The 13,541-nt window shown below is 35.0% G+C and overlaps 2 protein-coding genes across 2 annotated transcripts; one reads left to right on the top strand and one right to left on the bottom strand.

The window, feature by feature from the left end:
* Positions 1-3,789: 3,789 nt before the first annotated feature.
* On the top strand, positions 3,790-8,228 carry LOC106670023 (ribosome biogenesis protein NOP53). The gene is made up of 7 exons (XM_014400000.2): positions 3,790-4,026; positions 4,085-4,261; positions 6,925-7,115; positions 7,174-7,463; positions 7,518-7,738; positions 7,800-8,066; positions 8,136-8,228. Exons 1-7 carry the CDS (start codon positions 3,893-3,895, stop codon positions 8,209-8,211), a joined length of 1,356 nt encoding a protein of 451 aa, XP_014255486.1. The 5' UTR covers positions 3,790-3,892; the 3' UTR covers positions 8,212-8,228.
* A 25-nt stretch (positions 8,229-8,253) lies between these two features.
* LOC106670016 (cilia- and flagella-associated protein 157) lies at positions 8,254-11,929 on the bottom strand. Its single transcript, XM_014399989.2, has 9 exons — positions 11,290-11,929; positions 11,022-11,190; positions 10,861-10,963; positions 9,863-10,016; positions 9,679-9,802; positions 9,096-9,239; positions 8,708-8,989; positions 8,495-8,631; positions 8,254-8,437 (listed from the first exon to the last, which is right to left on the bottom strand). The coding sequence occupies exons 1-9, from the start codon at positions 11,403-11,405 to the stop codon at positions 8,302-8,304; spliced, it is 1,365 nt and encodes a 454-aa protein (XP_014255475.1). The 5' UTR covers positions 11,406-11,929; the 3' UTR covers positions 8,254-8,301.
* Positions 11,930-13,541: the final 1,612 nt, after the last annotated feature.

Genomic DNA, 13,541 nt, shown 5'->3' with positions numbered 1-13,541 from the left:
CGGGTAGTTGGACGCCTTCTTGTATGACAGGAATTACTTTACTTTTTTATACTATGTCTTTGGTCATAATAAGTATGTTATTAAAGTGTTAGAGGGTTGGACATGTTGCATGGCAGAGAGTAAAGGTTATGTGTATACATTAATTTTTATTCTCCGGCTTGGATGTTGGAGGCATGTTTGGGTTTTGAAGAAAGGATATGTTGTCTGTGAATTGTAACAAAGATTTTTTCAGGATTTAGGAAGATATCGGTAGTGTAAACTGTACATGGGAAAGGACCTAGGATACTTCCATGCAATACTCCATCTCTGAAAAGAAAAAAGGGGGTAATACCTATCAGACAGGTGATCATAAGATCAGGTAAAGCTGAGTGGAATAGAGACTTCAATTTGGAGAGAAGTCCTGGGTACCATACTCAACCAAGAAGTATCAACAGGCCAAAGTCGCTAACTCGCAACTCTCGACTCAACCGAGGCTTCAATTTGTATAAATCGAAAAAAAAGGTATTTTTCAAGAGTTTTTTTAGACTTTTGATATTTCCTTAGTTTCATAAATTGTTTGGGAATATTTTTACCAAATTTCATGAAGATTGATACAGGGAATCAATTCTTGCCAAGAAGAAAAACCATGATAAAGAACAACTAATTAAGGTTTTTAGTTGAGATGAAAAAAAGCTAATGGCACGAGAGGGATTCGAACCCACGACCTTCGGCTAGATACGAGTGGATTGAGGTCACGATAGCTCAGGTGGTAGAGCAGCGGCGTATCTAGCCGAAGGTCGTGGGTTCGAAACCCTCTCGTGTCATTAGCTTTTTTTCATCTCAACTAAAAACCTTAATTAATCATGTATTATTTATATATAATGTATCATGTCATGTATTAATTGGTCAAGCGGACCACGAAAATAGTGAATTAATAAAGAATTTGGTTGTTACCCAGGCCGTGACTGAAGATGGGGAAATGCTGACCAATCCAGTAGGGATAAGCAGATGGGGTCTTAGGGTTACCTAATCTAGATATTTAAGCACCTACAAACAATTCTCTCAAATAATCAATGGAGTACTCGTTTTCGACCATCACCCTATAAAGTATACAACTAAACTAATCTAAATTAGGAAAGAATTTAATTAACCCACTAACATAATACTCTTTCACATTGTACATTCAGGTTAATAAATACATTCGCAAAAATTCAATGAAAAATATTTAAAGTAACTAAATCCCATACAGCACAGAACATGATTTGTCATAATTATTTGAATAATAATAATTCTTAACTGTTATATTAACATGTAATAAAAGATTTTCTTTTCCTTTCTCTTTTTCAATTTAAAATTCCCTCTCCAAAACAAACCCAACTGAGAAACTTATTGATGTCGACCAGAACAATCCTCATATTGAGAATATCCAAGCACCTTTCCATTATTTAGGATACATCATATAAAAAACAGGATTTTCATCATGTTCTTATGTTCTTGAAGGTCATAAAGTGTTTATAATACTAACCTAATGAGTAGATTAATATTAGAAAATGAGTCAGCCTCTTACAACCTGCACTTCGCAACCAGTATTGGTTTATTGTGCATCTCATTTGTCCATCCCAGTTGTCCAGAGCTTTTCATTAAGCTAAAGGCTTTTAACCAGATCCCAAAGCTTTTTTGAGGATTCCTATGTGAATCCTTCAAGCCCGGGCTTTTCCTCTCTCAGGAGTAGGAATCAGCCTATATAAGCACACCTTCACACCAACAGAAGACATGTTCCATTGTCTCTTGTTCTTCCTGGCAATATCTGCACAGTCTTGTTTCCGTGGAGTCTTCAGTTCAAGTATTGTTCTAAACCTAACATGTACTAGATTAAGTAATTCTACCATTAGTTTCTGCGATGGTCCTTTGATGAATTTTTGTGCATGCCTCCGTCCTGGGCTACATTCCCATTGAACGGAAACTTATTTTTAATCCATTGTCCGACAGATCCACATTTTTGACAGTTTGTATGCCACAGTAAATGTCCTCATTGAGCTTTCCTTGCAATCAGTCTCTTCCTTGTCCCTCTGCCCTATATGCCCTTATACCTAGACAAGGTAATTTTGTTGTTTTCCCCAAGTCTGACAAGGTTCTAATGCAATCCCAAATGACTCTGGGGTGTACTACCGAGCAGTAGTTGTCAGAGTAAATGGCAATTCTTCTGTTAATGGAGCTGTTAATACCTAGCATTTTAATCTATTTGGCAGGGTGTTCAATAGCTAACAGTCTCCGCTTGAAAGACAGTGGGATATTACCCAAGTGTTATATGAATTCTAGTCCTTGGTTTATTTTCTTAAATACCAGGGATAAGAGAGGCAGCCACAAGGTCTACTGCACCTCGACCTAAAAAGATCTATTGTGCTCGTCTGTTAATTATAACTCACTGGCCAGCTTTGCCAGTGGTTTCTTGGTGTAGGATCTTGCTTGTGGTTTTTCTTGTCCTAGTTGCAAGAACCTGCACCTACATAGACCTTCGCAGAAACATAAAATGTGTTCTGCAGTCTCCTCCTCTTCCTGGCAATATCTGCACAGTGTTTCTTCTGTTTGTACTACTATCCGGTGTATGTGTTTTCTTAAGTGACAGTGGGATATTACCCAAGTGTTATATGAATTTTAGTCTTTGGTTTATTTTCCTAAATACCAACTCTCCACCCATATTCGGTTTTGAAGCCACCTGAACACTAGAGGTCGGCATTCAGGATCCCTTTCCTCCAGTCTGCTCTACCAGATATTGAAATTTTTTATCAAATCTGATTGTTTGCATCAACAGGGATTCCTAGAACCTGTTTGAAGCTCCCACCGAAGCTTTATTTGCTCCTTGTTATGCAAATAGGCTTTTTTTGTGCTGCCATTATGTAACTAGGTTACCCCTGTGACCACACTCACTGAGGGTTTGGATTACCGTATCATAGGAGTTGGCTTCAAATCCCATCTTTTTTTATCTTTCGCTATGTTTTTCATGATCAGCTCTCTTGCTTACTTCAATACGTGCTTCCGGTTTTCTTTGCATAAATGAAATGTGAAATCTGATTTAAGGGTCATGAGATCAACAAGCATCCCTAGAACCTGTCTGCCGGAAGCTCCAACCGAAGCTTTATTTGCTCCTTGTTATGCAAATAGGCTTTTTTTGTGCTGCCATTATGTAACTAGGTTACCCCTGTGACCACAATCATTAAGGGTTTGGATACGTATCATAGGAGTTGGCTTGAAATCCCATCTTTTTTTATCTAACGCCATGTTTTTTATGATCAGCTCTCTTGCTTACTTCAATACGTGCCTCCGGTTTTCTTAGCATAAATGAAATCTAAAATCTGAATTTAAGGGTCATGGTATCAACAAACATCCCTAGAACCTGAAGCTCCCACCGAAGCTTTATTTGTTCATTGTTATGCTTCCTTTGGTCCTTTGCTGCATTTTTTTCGTTTGCCTCTATCTTGGGCTACATTGCCATTACACAAAAGACTTATTTTTTCCACTGTCTGATGGATCAAAGGTTTTAGCAATTTGGTATGTTATGCATATATGAACCAAGGGCCAACCAAATGAAGTCCGTAGAATAACTGTATAATGAAACGTCAGAAGACGATTGAGGTTAAGGAACTATTTTATTATTCCGAAAGCAGCGTTCAGCAATGTTTCTAAATCACAACTATTCGAACGTTTATTATAAAATATGAAAGAAACAGTTATTTTCCGAACAAATCTTACTTCTTGGAAAAATTTCTAGGTAAACGTCATACAAAGTTGCACGTGACGTCAGACTGCACGGATAAGTCAACCACATCTACATCTACAGCACGTCATACCCTCTTTTGCCTGAACAACAGGCAACCTTAGTTTCTCACGTGTTTTTTCTCTTAGATTTATAAATATGGTCGAAGTCAACTCGGTTCCAGTTAAAAAGAAAAAGGTGTGCAAACGGCATAAGAAAAACTGGAGGAAGTACATCAGTACCAAAGATGTAGATGACTTTCTAGACGAAAAGAGGCTCGAAGAGCGTATCGGGTAGGATCAAAACACACCAACATCTAATTTAGAAATAAAACCTTGTTTTAATTTACAGTGGACCTGTGAAGGAGAGAAAAGACAAGGAACTGTTCGTCATCGACACGAAAACTAACAAGGAAAATGATACTGCACAGATTAAGACCCTGTCAAAGAAGGAGAAGGCCAAACTTCCTCCGACATGCTTTAAACTTCTCCAGCCTCTTACAGCAGTCCCAGACCCTATAACAAAAAGGTATGACAAGCTACATCTTACAGTATTTATAAGTTTTAAGTATAAAAAGTCAGGATGTTCATCAACAAATTCTGCAATTTTTTCGTTCTTGGTCTGCAGAGCGATAAACCTGTATCTTGGTCGTATCAAATTTTGGTCAGACATTGCAGCATTTTGTCGTATTCAGTGACTGGTTTGGGTTAGGAACAAGCTGCAGGTTCACTGCGCAGACCTCTCTCTAGAAGACATTTAATAATAATAATAATTCTTTATTGAACTAAAGAAAAAAAAATGACAATTGTGATTACAAAGCATTTAAGGACATGGATCTTGGATCCATCTGCCAGAGGTCGTTGGTTAAACAATCAAAAATGAAAAAAATACACAACAAAGTAAGATAATAATTATAGCCTAGGCAATAAATTGAAAGAAGAGAAATAACAACTGTTAAAATGACAAAGAGAGAATAGAAAAACAGGTTATACAATAAATCAAAAATTAAACTCTTCAATTAACTCATATCTGTAGTTCCATGCATGCCTAGTGTAACGAATTAAGGTCCGCGAATTTGAGCCACTCAAAAATCGTAACAGGTCAACTCTGGGGAGAGTGAAACAATGTTCAAATGTCACCCAGGGATGAACACTCCGCCAAGGAGTGGGATACAGTTTCAATAGAACGCGAATTACACAAAGAACAGATTCCCAATTCCCCTCTAACCCAAACAACCGAGTTTAAGTGAAAAACCTCACATCTTAGCTTAATAGCCATCGCAACTCATTGAGACACAAGACCGTCAAAATTATAGAAGACATTTCTCATTAAACTAATAAACAAAGGGTCAAAAATACACAGTAAAATTCAGATGAAAAGACCCAGTATGCAGATATTGACAGAAAATCAAACCAACCATGATCATTTAACTAATCGTAACTTAAATTCTCATTATCAGAAAGTTCGTGATTTGGGTAGTTACGATTTACATATTCTACAAATGTCGGTACATCGATATGATACCTATCCCACAGAGGCCATGGAATTTGACAACTTAATACTACATGAATGTTGAAATTTCTTGTTTTACGTATTCTATGAATATCCTGAAGTCATGGCCTACATATTCTACAACTGTCAAAACACTCGGGCTTTACACACTCCACAAATGTCAGTATACTTACACACTCTACAAATATCTGAATGTTCATGATTTACATATTCTACAAATATCCTGAAGTTATGATTTACAACTCCACAAATGTCAGGAGGTTTATACTTACACGAAGTCATGATTTACATACTCCATAAATGTCAGGATGTTTATACTTACATGAAGTCATGATTTACATACTCCACAAATGTCAGGATGTTTATACTTACACACTCTACAAATATCTGAAAGTTCATGATTTACATACTCTACGAATATCCTGCAGTTATGATTTATATACGCCACAAATGTCAGGAGGTTTATACTGACACACCTTACAAATGCCTGAAATTTCATGATTTACATATTCTACAAATACCCTGAAGTTACGATTTACATACTCCACAACTGTCCGGAAATTTATACTTACACACCCTACAAATGCCTGAAAGTCCACGATTTACATATATATTCTATGAATATCTTGAATTTATGATTTACATACTCCAGAAATGTGAGGATGTTGATAACGTACCTATCCTATGGATGTCATGGAATTTCACCACTTATACTGTCTAAATGTCGGAAATTTCACGTTTTACAAACACTGAAGTCACGGCCTACTTATTCTACAACTATCAAAATGCTCAGGACTTGCATACTTTACAAATGTTAGTAAGGTTATACTTACACACCATCAAAATGTCATAAAGTTAATTATTTGGATATTCGTAGAAGATACGATTTACATACTCTACAAATGTCAGAAATTTCACGTTTTACAAACACTATGAATATCCTGAAGTGATTCTACAATTTACAATTTGTCAAGTGGACCACAAAAACTAGTGAATATTCTACAATTATCAAAATGCTCAGGACTTGCTTACTGTACAAATGTCACGTTTATATGTACCCAGCTTACAAATATCTGAAAGTTCATGATTTACATATTCTGCAAATATCCTGAAGTTATGATTTACATAGTGTACAAAATAAAAAAAGTCATGACTTACATAGTCCACAGATGTGTAAGGAAGTTTAGACTTGCCTACCTTGGGACGGAGGCCAATTGCTTGGGTATCCGACTCATATTTCCCAAGGTAGTGGTTCTTTTTTCAAGTCAAGCAGAGACTATACTTTTTTAATTGATAATGTGTAGTATAAAAAATTTATTGGAAAGCGGTTTGACCAATCGTCCAAGACACCCAACAAGTAGTTAGACGCCCTCCTGTGTGACATCTTATGACTTATACCCTAGCAATGACCAAAAGTTTATGACTTACATACCTATCATATTTGGAATTTGATGACTAAAGCACAAATGTCTGAAAATTCACGATTTACATTCCGTATGATTGTCTGGATGTTCATGACATAATAATCAACAAATGTCATTTATTGACTTACATGGTCAAAAAACCTTTTAATTTTTGAAATGTATGCAATTTTCACCCAACAGAAGATTTCAGTGTATATTTTTTACACTCAAGATCAGCAGTAAAAAAGTGCAACATGAATCGTTTGTTTCTTCCAGAAATCGTGTAAGGACAAAAATTGAGCGTATGAGTTCTATCAGGAAATATTTTAAATTTTATAAAAGGAGCCAAGGGTTCATTTCAAAAAAAGAACTCGATGCAAAAAAACAGAGATCGCTTACGCTGAAAAAAAAGAAAGAACAACCAACTGAGCATGTTTTCAACAAAGACATCTGGACAGAAAAAGAAGGTAATAGTGGATATAGATATTTATAAAAAAAATTGTACAACTTTTTTTTTATTTGTAGAAAACGAGGTTAAGAACAACGAATGGTTTACTGAAGACACAGTAAGGCACACTCTCACAAACACAAATGCCTTAAAGGTAAAAGTTCCAAAGAGTCTGCGTACTAAGAAGTCAGTCATCCCCGCCATTGAAAACCCTCACCCAGGGATATCCTACAATCCTTCAATAAAAGATCATAAAGATCTTTTACAAATCGTTATTGACAAAGAATGCGATAAGTTGAAGGAAGAGGCACACATTAAGAGAGTCACGACAGACGCTTTTAACAAAGTTTCCCCACAAGAGAGAGATGTAAATATGTAAATTGAATTTAAAGGGAAAAAAATAACAGTTTTTTTATTGTAGAAAATGCATCTTGATGAATTGACAGAAGGGCTTTTTAAAATGGAAACTGAGGTTAAAGAAGAGACAGAGGATGAAGGGGAAAATAAAGAAACCAAACCACCAGTAAAGCCCACAAAAATGAAAACCAGGAAGCAAAAGAGGAAGCAGAAGGAAGAAAAACAAGCAGCACTAATGAGAAAATATGCAAAAGTTGAAAAGAAGAAAATTGCTGATATACACAAGTATTATTTTTAACGAGAGTGTAAAAATTTATTGTATCATAATGGTCTTTTTGTTTTGTAGATTGCGATTCATCAAAACCGATTTAGAAAAGGCAGAGGAAAAATCTGTAAAAAAACAAGAAAAAAAGAAAAATCGGGCTATCGAAAACGTCGGAAAAACTAAAAGATTGGGCGCTAAACTTTTCGAGGAGCCTGATCTGGAATTCAATAGGCAAACCGATCTTCGGGGAAGTCTAAGATTGATGAAACGCGAAGGAAACCTTCTTCTCGACCGTTTCTACAGTTTGCAGAAAAGAAACGTCCTCGTTCCATGTACCAAACAACTCCCGTAAGTCCTAGTTTCTTGTTTATTAATAACCGTTCACAGATTTTTCTCACATTTTTATTTTTATTCCAGAATGAAGAAATCTAAAGTTAAAAAATTTGTCAAAGCTTCTCATAAGATGGATAACATTGTAAATAAAAAGAAATAAATTTTTTTTTTCTTTTAGATTTTACCTAATTTTATAACGATTCAAATATTTTCTATATTACTAGCAAAATTTTATTTTTTAAATGTTTTTTTAAGCTTTTTGGACACTGGTTGATGCAGGCATTGCCGCCGATGGGCTGCCTTTGCCTTTGAAAGGTGCTCTTTTCTGGAATAATCCCAAATCACCACGCCTGAATTTGTTTTCTAGTCCGTACAGTGTCTCAACCCTAAAAAATTACAATCGATAAACTAAAATTCAAAAATTAAAATTATTTGTTACATACGAAGCATTTCTAAGATCAGGAACGTCACTTGTGAGATCGTCACAATCAAACAAATCCAGTATGTACTTCAACAGGTGATCTCTCTCTTCTCTCTCTTGTTCATCATTAATGCCACCTTTACTTTTCCTTTTTGGAAGCTAAAAACACAGGTAAAAATTTAAAAATTGTTCTTTAGAATTTATTTTAAATAAATAAATTAAATAAAAACCTTACATCGATTATCTGCTTGATTGTTAATATAGTAATCTTGAGTTTTTTCTCCAATACATGGTTCACGTTGCACAATTCGTTGAATTCTCTCGTCTTGCTTTGGAGTTGGGCCAGGACTTTTTCTTTGGACTGTTTCTGTTCGTTTTCGTGCTGTTCAGCGCAGCGGCGTTTCGTTTCTTGATCTTGAATCCTGTCTTCTAGAGATTTTATTATCCTTTTGTATTGTTGGACCTCTTCGTAACTTTTCAGTATCTGCTGGTGCTCTTGTGCCAAACGGTTTATCACCTAGAAGTTTAAACTTTTTTTTTTCTTGTCTAAATCAATATTATATATTGTCGAATTCTTTTGTTTTGCTCTTTTGCCTTAGAATCGGACCAATATTTATAATCACCTGAGATTGGACGACATTGCGATTTAGAGCCATTGTCTTTTGATTTTCTGCTAAATCTACTTCATTCGTAAGTTCTTTGTTTTTCAGTTTTAATGCTTCATTTTCATCGAATAATTTTTGCCATGAACCGATCAAAAGTGACAACTGAAATTATAGAATGCCTTATTAACAAGTCATAATAGTAACGGCCAAGCGGCAAGGGAACCACAGTAGAAAAATGGTTAGCGCAGCCGACATATTTGCCACACTGGGGTTCAAATCCCAGCATAACCCTTGTAATTTTAATTGAGAATAATATGCAGTGATTTGACCGCTTGTCCACAACTTTAAGCCCTCCTGTATAGAATTACTTTACTTAATGAAGTCTATATAACTGAAATGAAGATTTAAACAAAAATAATCATACTTTGATCATCTATCTTCCTTGAGCTGGTTTTGTCATGAGTTTGGCAATGGTGATCAAAAATGACCAAACTACGACTTATCGTCTTGCAGACCAATCTTACAAAATAATTTTCTTAAAATTATTCCTACATGGTATAGCTAGAATGAACCAGTCATACATTTTGTTTAATATGCTTACTTCATTATTAATTGCAATGTTTTCTCTAATAACACTTTGAGTTGTTGACGCGATTCTTATTTGCGTTGCTTTCTTGAAATCTAACGAAAGTTTCAACAGTCTTTCTTCCATATCTTTCCTTAATCTGTGTTATAAAAGAAAAAAATTAATAACAGAACAAATTGTAAATATTGATTCTTCTTACTTATCTTTGCTTATGATGAATTTTTTTTCAATTTCATAAACAGTTCTTTTGTGTGTTCTTTCTTGTTCTTCTAATGCTTCCTCCTGTACCCCGAATTTTGCCATTAACTCATCTCTATGAAGTTTATACTCCTCGAGGGAGTTCAACTTTCCATCTGGAAAAAAGAAAATGTATTAGAATTTTTAGAACCAATGTGGCCAGGGGTGTATGGTTTGTATTTGCCTCACTTGTTCAGGCTTGAAATCCACAAAAAAATTATAAAGCGGTTCAGAATTGTGATCAATTGGACTAGTGGGTTAGGATTAGGGTCTGGGGTTTTATGTAGGACTTCATGATGCGAGAAGAGATTTGGAGGTCTGTGTGGCTAGGTTGGATATGAATTAAAATGCTGAGGCAATGGTTCGAAGGATTTTGGACTGAGATGACTTAATTTTTTTGAAGTGGGAACACTTGAATGTTTCCCACAGTCTGATTCCATATTTCCAGATTTTTAGAACTTTTGTCGATTAGTCTTTTGAGTCGTTATTAAGTCCCGAATATTGGATATTGGTGCAGCAAGAAGTTCCTTCTTGCTGATATGACAAAGGGTGAAGTTATTTGCTGGAATTTAGCTTTGTTGAGTCTTATCTTAAACCATTCTTCCAAACAGAAGAGATGATCCTGGAGGTTTCTGAAGGCCACTATTGAACTGTCTGCATATGTGAAAAGTACTATATAGATTGATAGGAAGTCTACAACGTACACTAAATAAAGAATGGGACTAAGGAAATTGCCTTGCAGAACACCCACTTTTTTTTTAGCTTGTTCCAGACAGGTAGGATTTTAGGATGAAGTAATAAGTAAATCGAGTTTTCAGAAAAGCACATTAGTTGTTTCAAGGGAGGACGCGATGATACCACCCTGTGGCACTGATGGATGTAATTGAGTGGTCAGTGGTAAAGTGAGCCCACATGCAGAAAATAAACCAAGAAACTGATTTAAAAAATATATATACTCACTGAGTAACTTTATTTCAGAAATTAATTGTTCTGAAAGTTGTTTATGTTCGGTATCTCTTTGTTTTATAACACCTTTTAGAAATTTCTTCTCTGAATCTTTCGCCTTTAATGAAAAATGGAAAAGTAAAGTAAATATTTTAGGTTTTTTTTTTTAATGATACCTCTTGAAGAGATTCAGTCCTTTCTTCGAGCTGCTTCAGCTCTTCGTCTTTTTCAGAGAGTCTTCGTTTAAGCAAAGAAATGACATCTGCCCTGTCGGTGTCAAGTACTTCAAGTTCTTTTCGTAAATCTTCATTTTGATTTTCTAACTGGATCGAATAGGATTTCAATCTGAAATGGCAATATTTTAATCAAATTTGAAATGCTCGTATATTTTGGTTTTATTATATATTCAGGCTTAAGTTTTGCCATATTTGAAATATTTCTTGCCTTCCTATATATTTTTGAAGTTCTTTGACTTGGAAAGTGTAAAAGGCCTTTCTTGCGGCAGACAACTTTTTTTTCAATGCCCCCGATTTGTTTCCCTTTTTCTTTTTGGGACCCATTTTTCAACGATGGAACATATACAACAAATCTTCTACTACTTAACAAAATATCGGAAATACTTAAGAAATAACTTTTTTGACACATGTTAGGGACGGTTGGCCTTATATATTTCATGTGTAAGAGATAGTTGAAGAATTTACACGTGGGCTTAATCCCAGACGAATTTATCAAATAATTTAAGGAACGTTCATTTTCGATGGAGAACCGCTTTATCCATTTATTTCCTTTATAAGATTTTCCGTATAAGCAATATGTTCAGATATGAAAAAACCAGGTGGTACATTTTTATTTTATAAACGGAATTTTTCTCTTATAAAATTTCATAAAATTTAAAGTTCTGTGAAAAGTGTCAAAACGTGCGTCGTTCTCGTTGAGGACAGCACCGTGGGAGCGCAATGAGCAAGGCCATGCTTTCCGGTCTGATTCTCACAAAAGTACTTTCCTCAAAGTGATTCGTCTTTTTGTGAATCCTTTGAGAGGTCAGCGTCTCCTTTCGGCCTTGATATATTAATATTACTCTATAATAAGCTAGATTTATTAATAAACTAACGATATAAATAAATAAGACGCTTGCGCTTAACTTAAAAAAAGCCTAAAAATTAAAAACAATTGATTTGATAAATATTAAAATACCACGTGTTAACTTTATTTCCTTAAATAAAAAAAACGACAATATACAATTTAATATTGTAAATGTAATTACTAAATAAATGTCTTATAGATTAATAAACAATCAAATTTGACCATGTTTCATGGTAATTTAAAAAAAAAAATATTCCAAAAAATCTCACGATTTGACCATATGAAAAGGTTTATAATTCTTAAAATAATAATGTATAGACCGAATCGGACCGCTTCTCACTTCAACAAATTAACAAATAATAAATAGAGCTGTTTAGATAAAGAGTGAGAGCGAGACAAAGAAAGTGAGAGGCAGGACAAAATAAGAGAGAGAGAGAAAGTGAGAGGGAGAGAACGATGAACGAGAGAAAAAAGTGAAAGGCAGAAGAAAATAGTTGTATAGATAGAGAGAGAGCATAGAGAACGAGTGAGAGGAGGGATAAAGAGATTGAGAGAGAAGAGAAAGAAAATTAAACAGAGAGAAAGAGAAAGAAAGAAAGGAGATAAAAGAGAACAAAACATACAGAAAATCATAGATAAATTGACAAAGAATGAGAAGTGGAAGAAAGGAGAGAGGTGGAAGAGAAAGAGAGGAGACAAAAGAAAAAACAGACAGAAAGACATAGATAGACTGAGAGAGAAAGAGAGGAAACAAAAGATAAAAAGCAGATAGAAAGACATAGATGGACAGACAAGAGAGAGGGGGTGATAGAAAAGAGAGAGACAGTGAGAGGGAGAGAATGATGAACAAGAGAAAAAGTGAAAGGCAAGAGAAAATAGTTATATAGATAGAGAGAAAAAGTCTCAGACAGAGAGCATAGAGAAAGAGAGAGAGGAGATAGAAAGGGAAGAGAAGAAAGTCAAAGAGAGAGAGAGGAGATAGAAAGGGAAGAGAAAGAAAATTAGAGAGAGAGAAAGAAAGAAAAACAAGAAAGAGAAAAAACAGGCAGAAATACATAGATAGATTGATAAAGAGAGAAAAGAGGAAGAGAGAAAGAGAGGAGATAGAAAGGGAAGAGAAAGGAAGTTAGGGAGAGAAAGAAAGAAAAAGAGAGAGGAGAGAGAAAAACAAGAAAGAGAAAAAACAGGCAGAAATACATAGATAGATTGATAAAGAGAGAAAAGAGGAAGAGAGAGAGAGAGAGAGAGAGGAGATAGAAAGGGAAGAGAAAGAAAGTTAGAGAGAGAGAAAGAAAGAAAAAGTGAGAGGAGAGAGAAAAACAGGAAGAGAAAAAATAGGCATAAATACATAGATAGATTGATAAAGAGAGAAAAGAGGAAGAGATAAAGAGAAGAGATAGAAAGGGAAGAGAAGAAAGTTAGAGAGAGAGAAAGAAAAAAAAGAGAAGAGAAAGAAAAACAAGAAAGAGAAAAAACAGGCAGAAATACATAGATATGAGATTGACAAAGAGAGAGAGAGAAAATGTAATAGAAAGAGAGGCAGTGAGAAGTAGAGAATGATGAACCAGAGGAAAAAGTGAAAGGCGGGAGAAAATATTTATATAGATAAAGAG

The sequence above is a fragment of the Cimex lectularius genome, unplaced genomic scaffold (assembly GCF_000648675.2).
Source record: "Cimex lectularius strain Harlan isolate CLEC.00 unplaced genomic scaffold, Clec_2.1 scaffold67, whole genome shotgun sequence".
NCBI classification, from domain to species: Eukaryota; Metazoa; Arthropoda; class Insecta; order Hemiptera; family Cimicidae; genus Cimex; species Cimex lectularius.
Note: the sequence above shows the minus strand (reverse complement) of the source record. Positions and strands in the feature narration are given on the sequence as shown.

Excerpts from the sequence above, each read along its gene's own strand:
- LOC106670023 (XM_014400000.2), top strand. The coding sequence starts at position 3,893 with ATGGTCGAAGTCAACTCGGTTCCAGTTAAAAAGAAAAAGGTGTGCAAA. Across the intron at positions 7,739-7,799 it reads AAAATTGCTGATATACACAA|ATTGCGATTCATCAAAACCG; the intron begins GTATTATTTTTA and ends TTTGTTTTGTAG. Across the intron at positions 8,067-8,135 it reads CCATGTACCAAACAACTCCC|AATGAAGAAATCTAAAGTTA; the intron begins GTAAGTCCTAGT and ends TTTTTATTCCAG.
- LOC106670016 (XM_014399989.2), bottom strand. The coding sequence starts at position 11,405 with ATGGGTCCCAAAAAGAAAAAGGGAAACAAATCGGGGGCATTGAAAAAA. Across the intron at positions 11,191-11,289 it reads CTTCAAAAATATATAGGAAG|ATTGAAATCCTATTCGATCC; the intron begins GCAAGAAATATT and ends TTGCCATTTCAG. Across the intron at positions 9,240-9,678 it reads ACATTGCAATTAATAATGAA|TTGTCACTTTTGATCGGTTC; the intron begins GTAAGCATATTA and ends CTATAATTTCAG.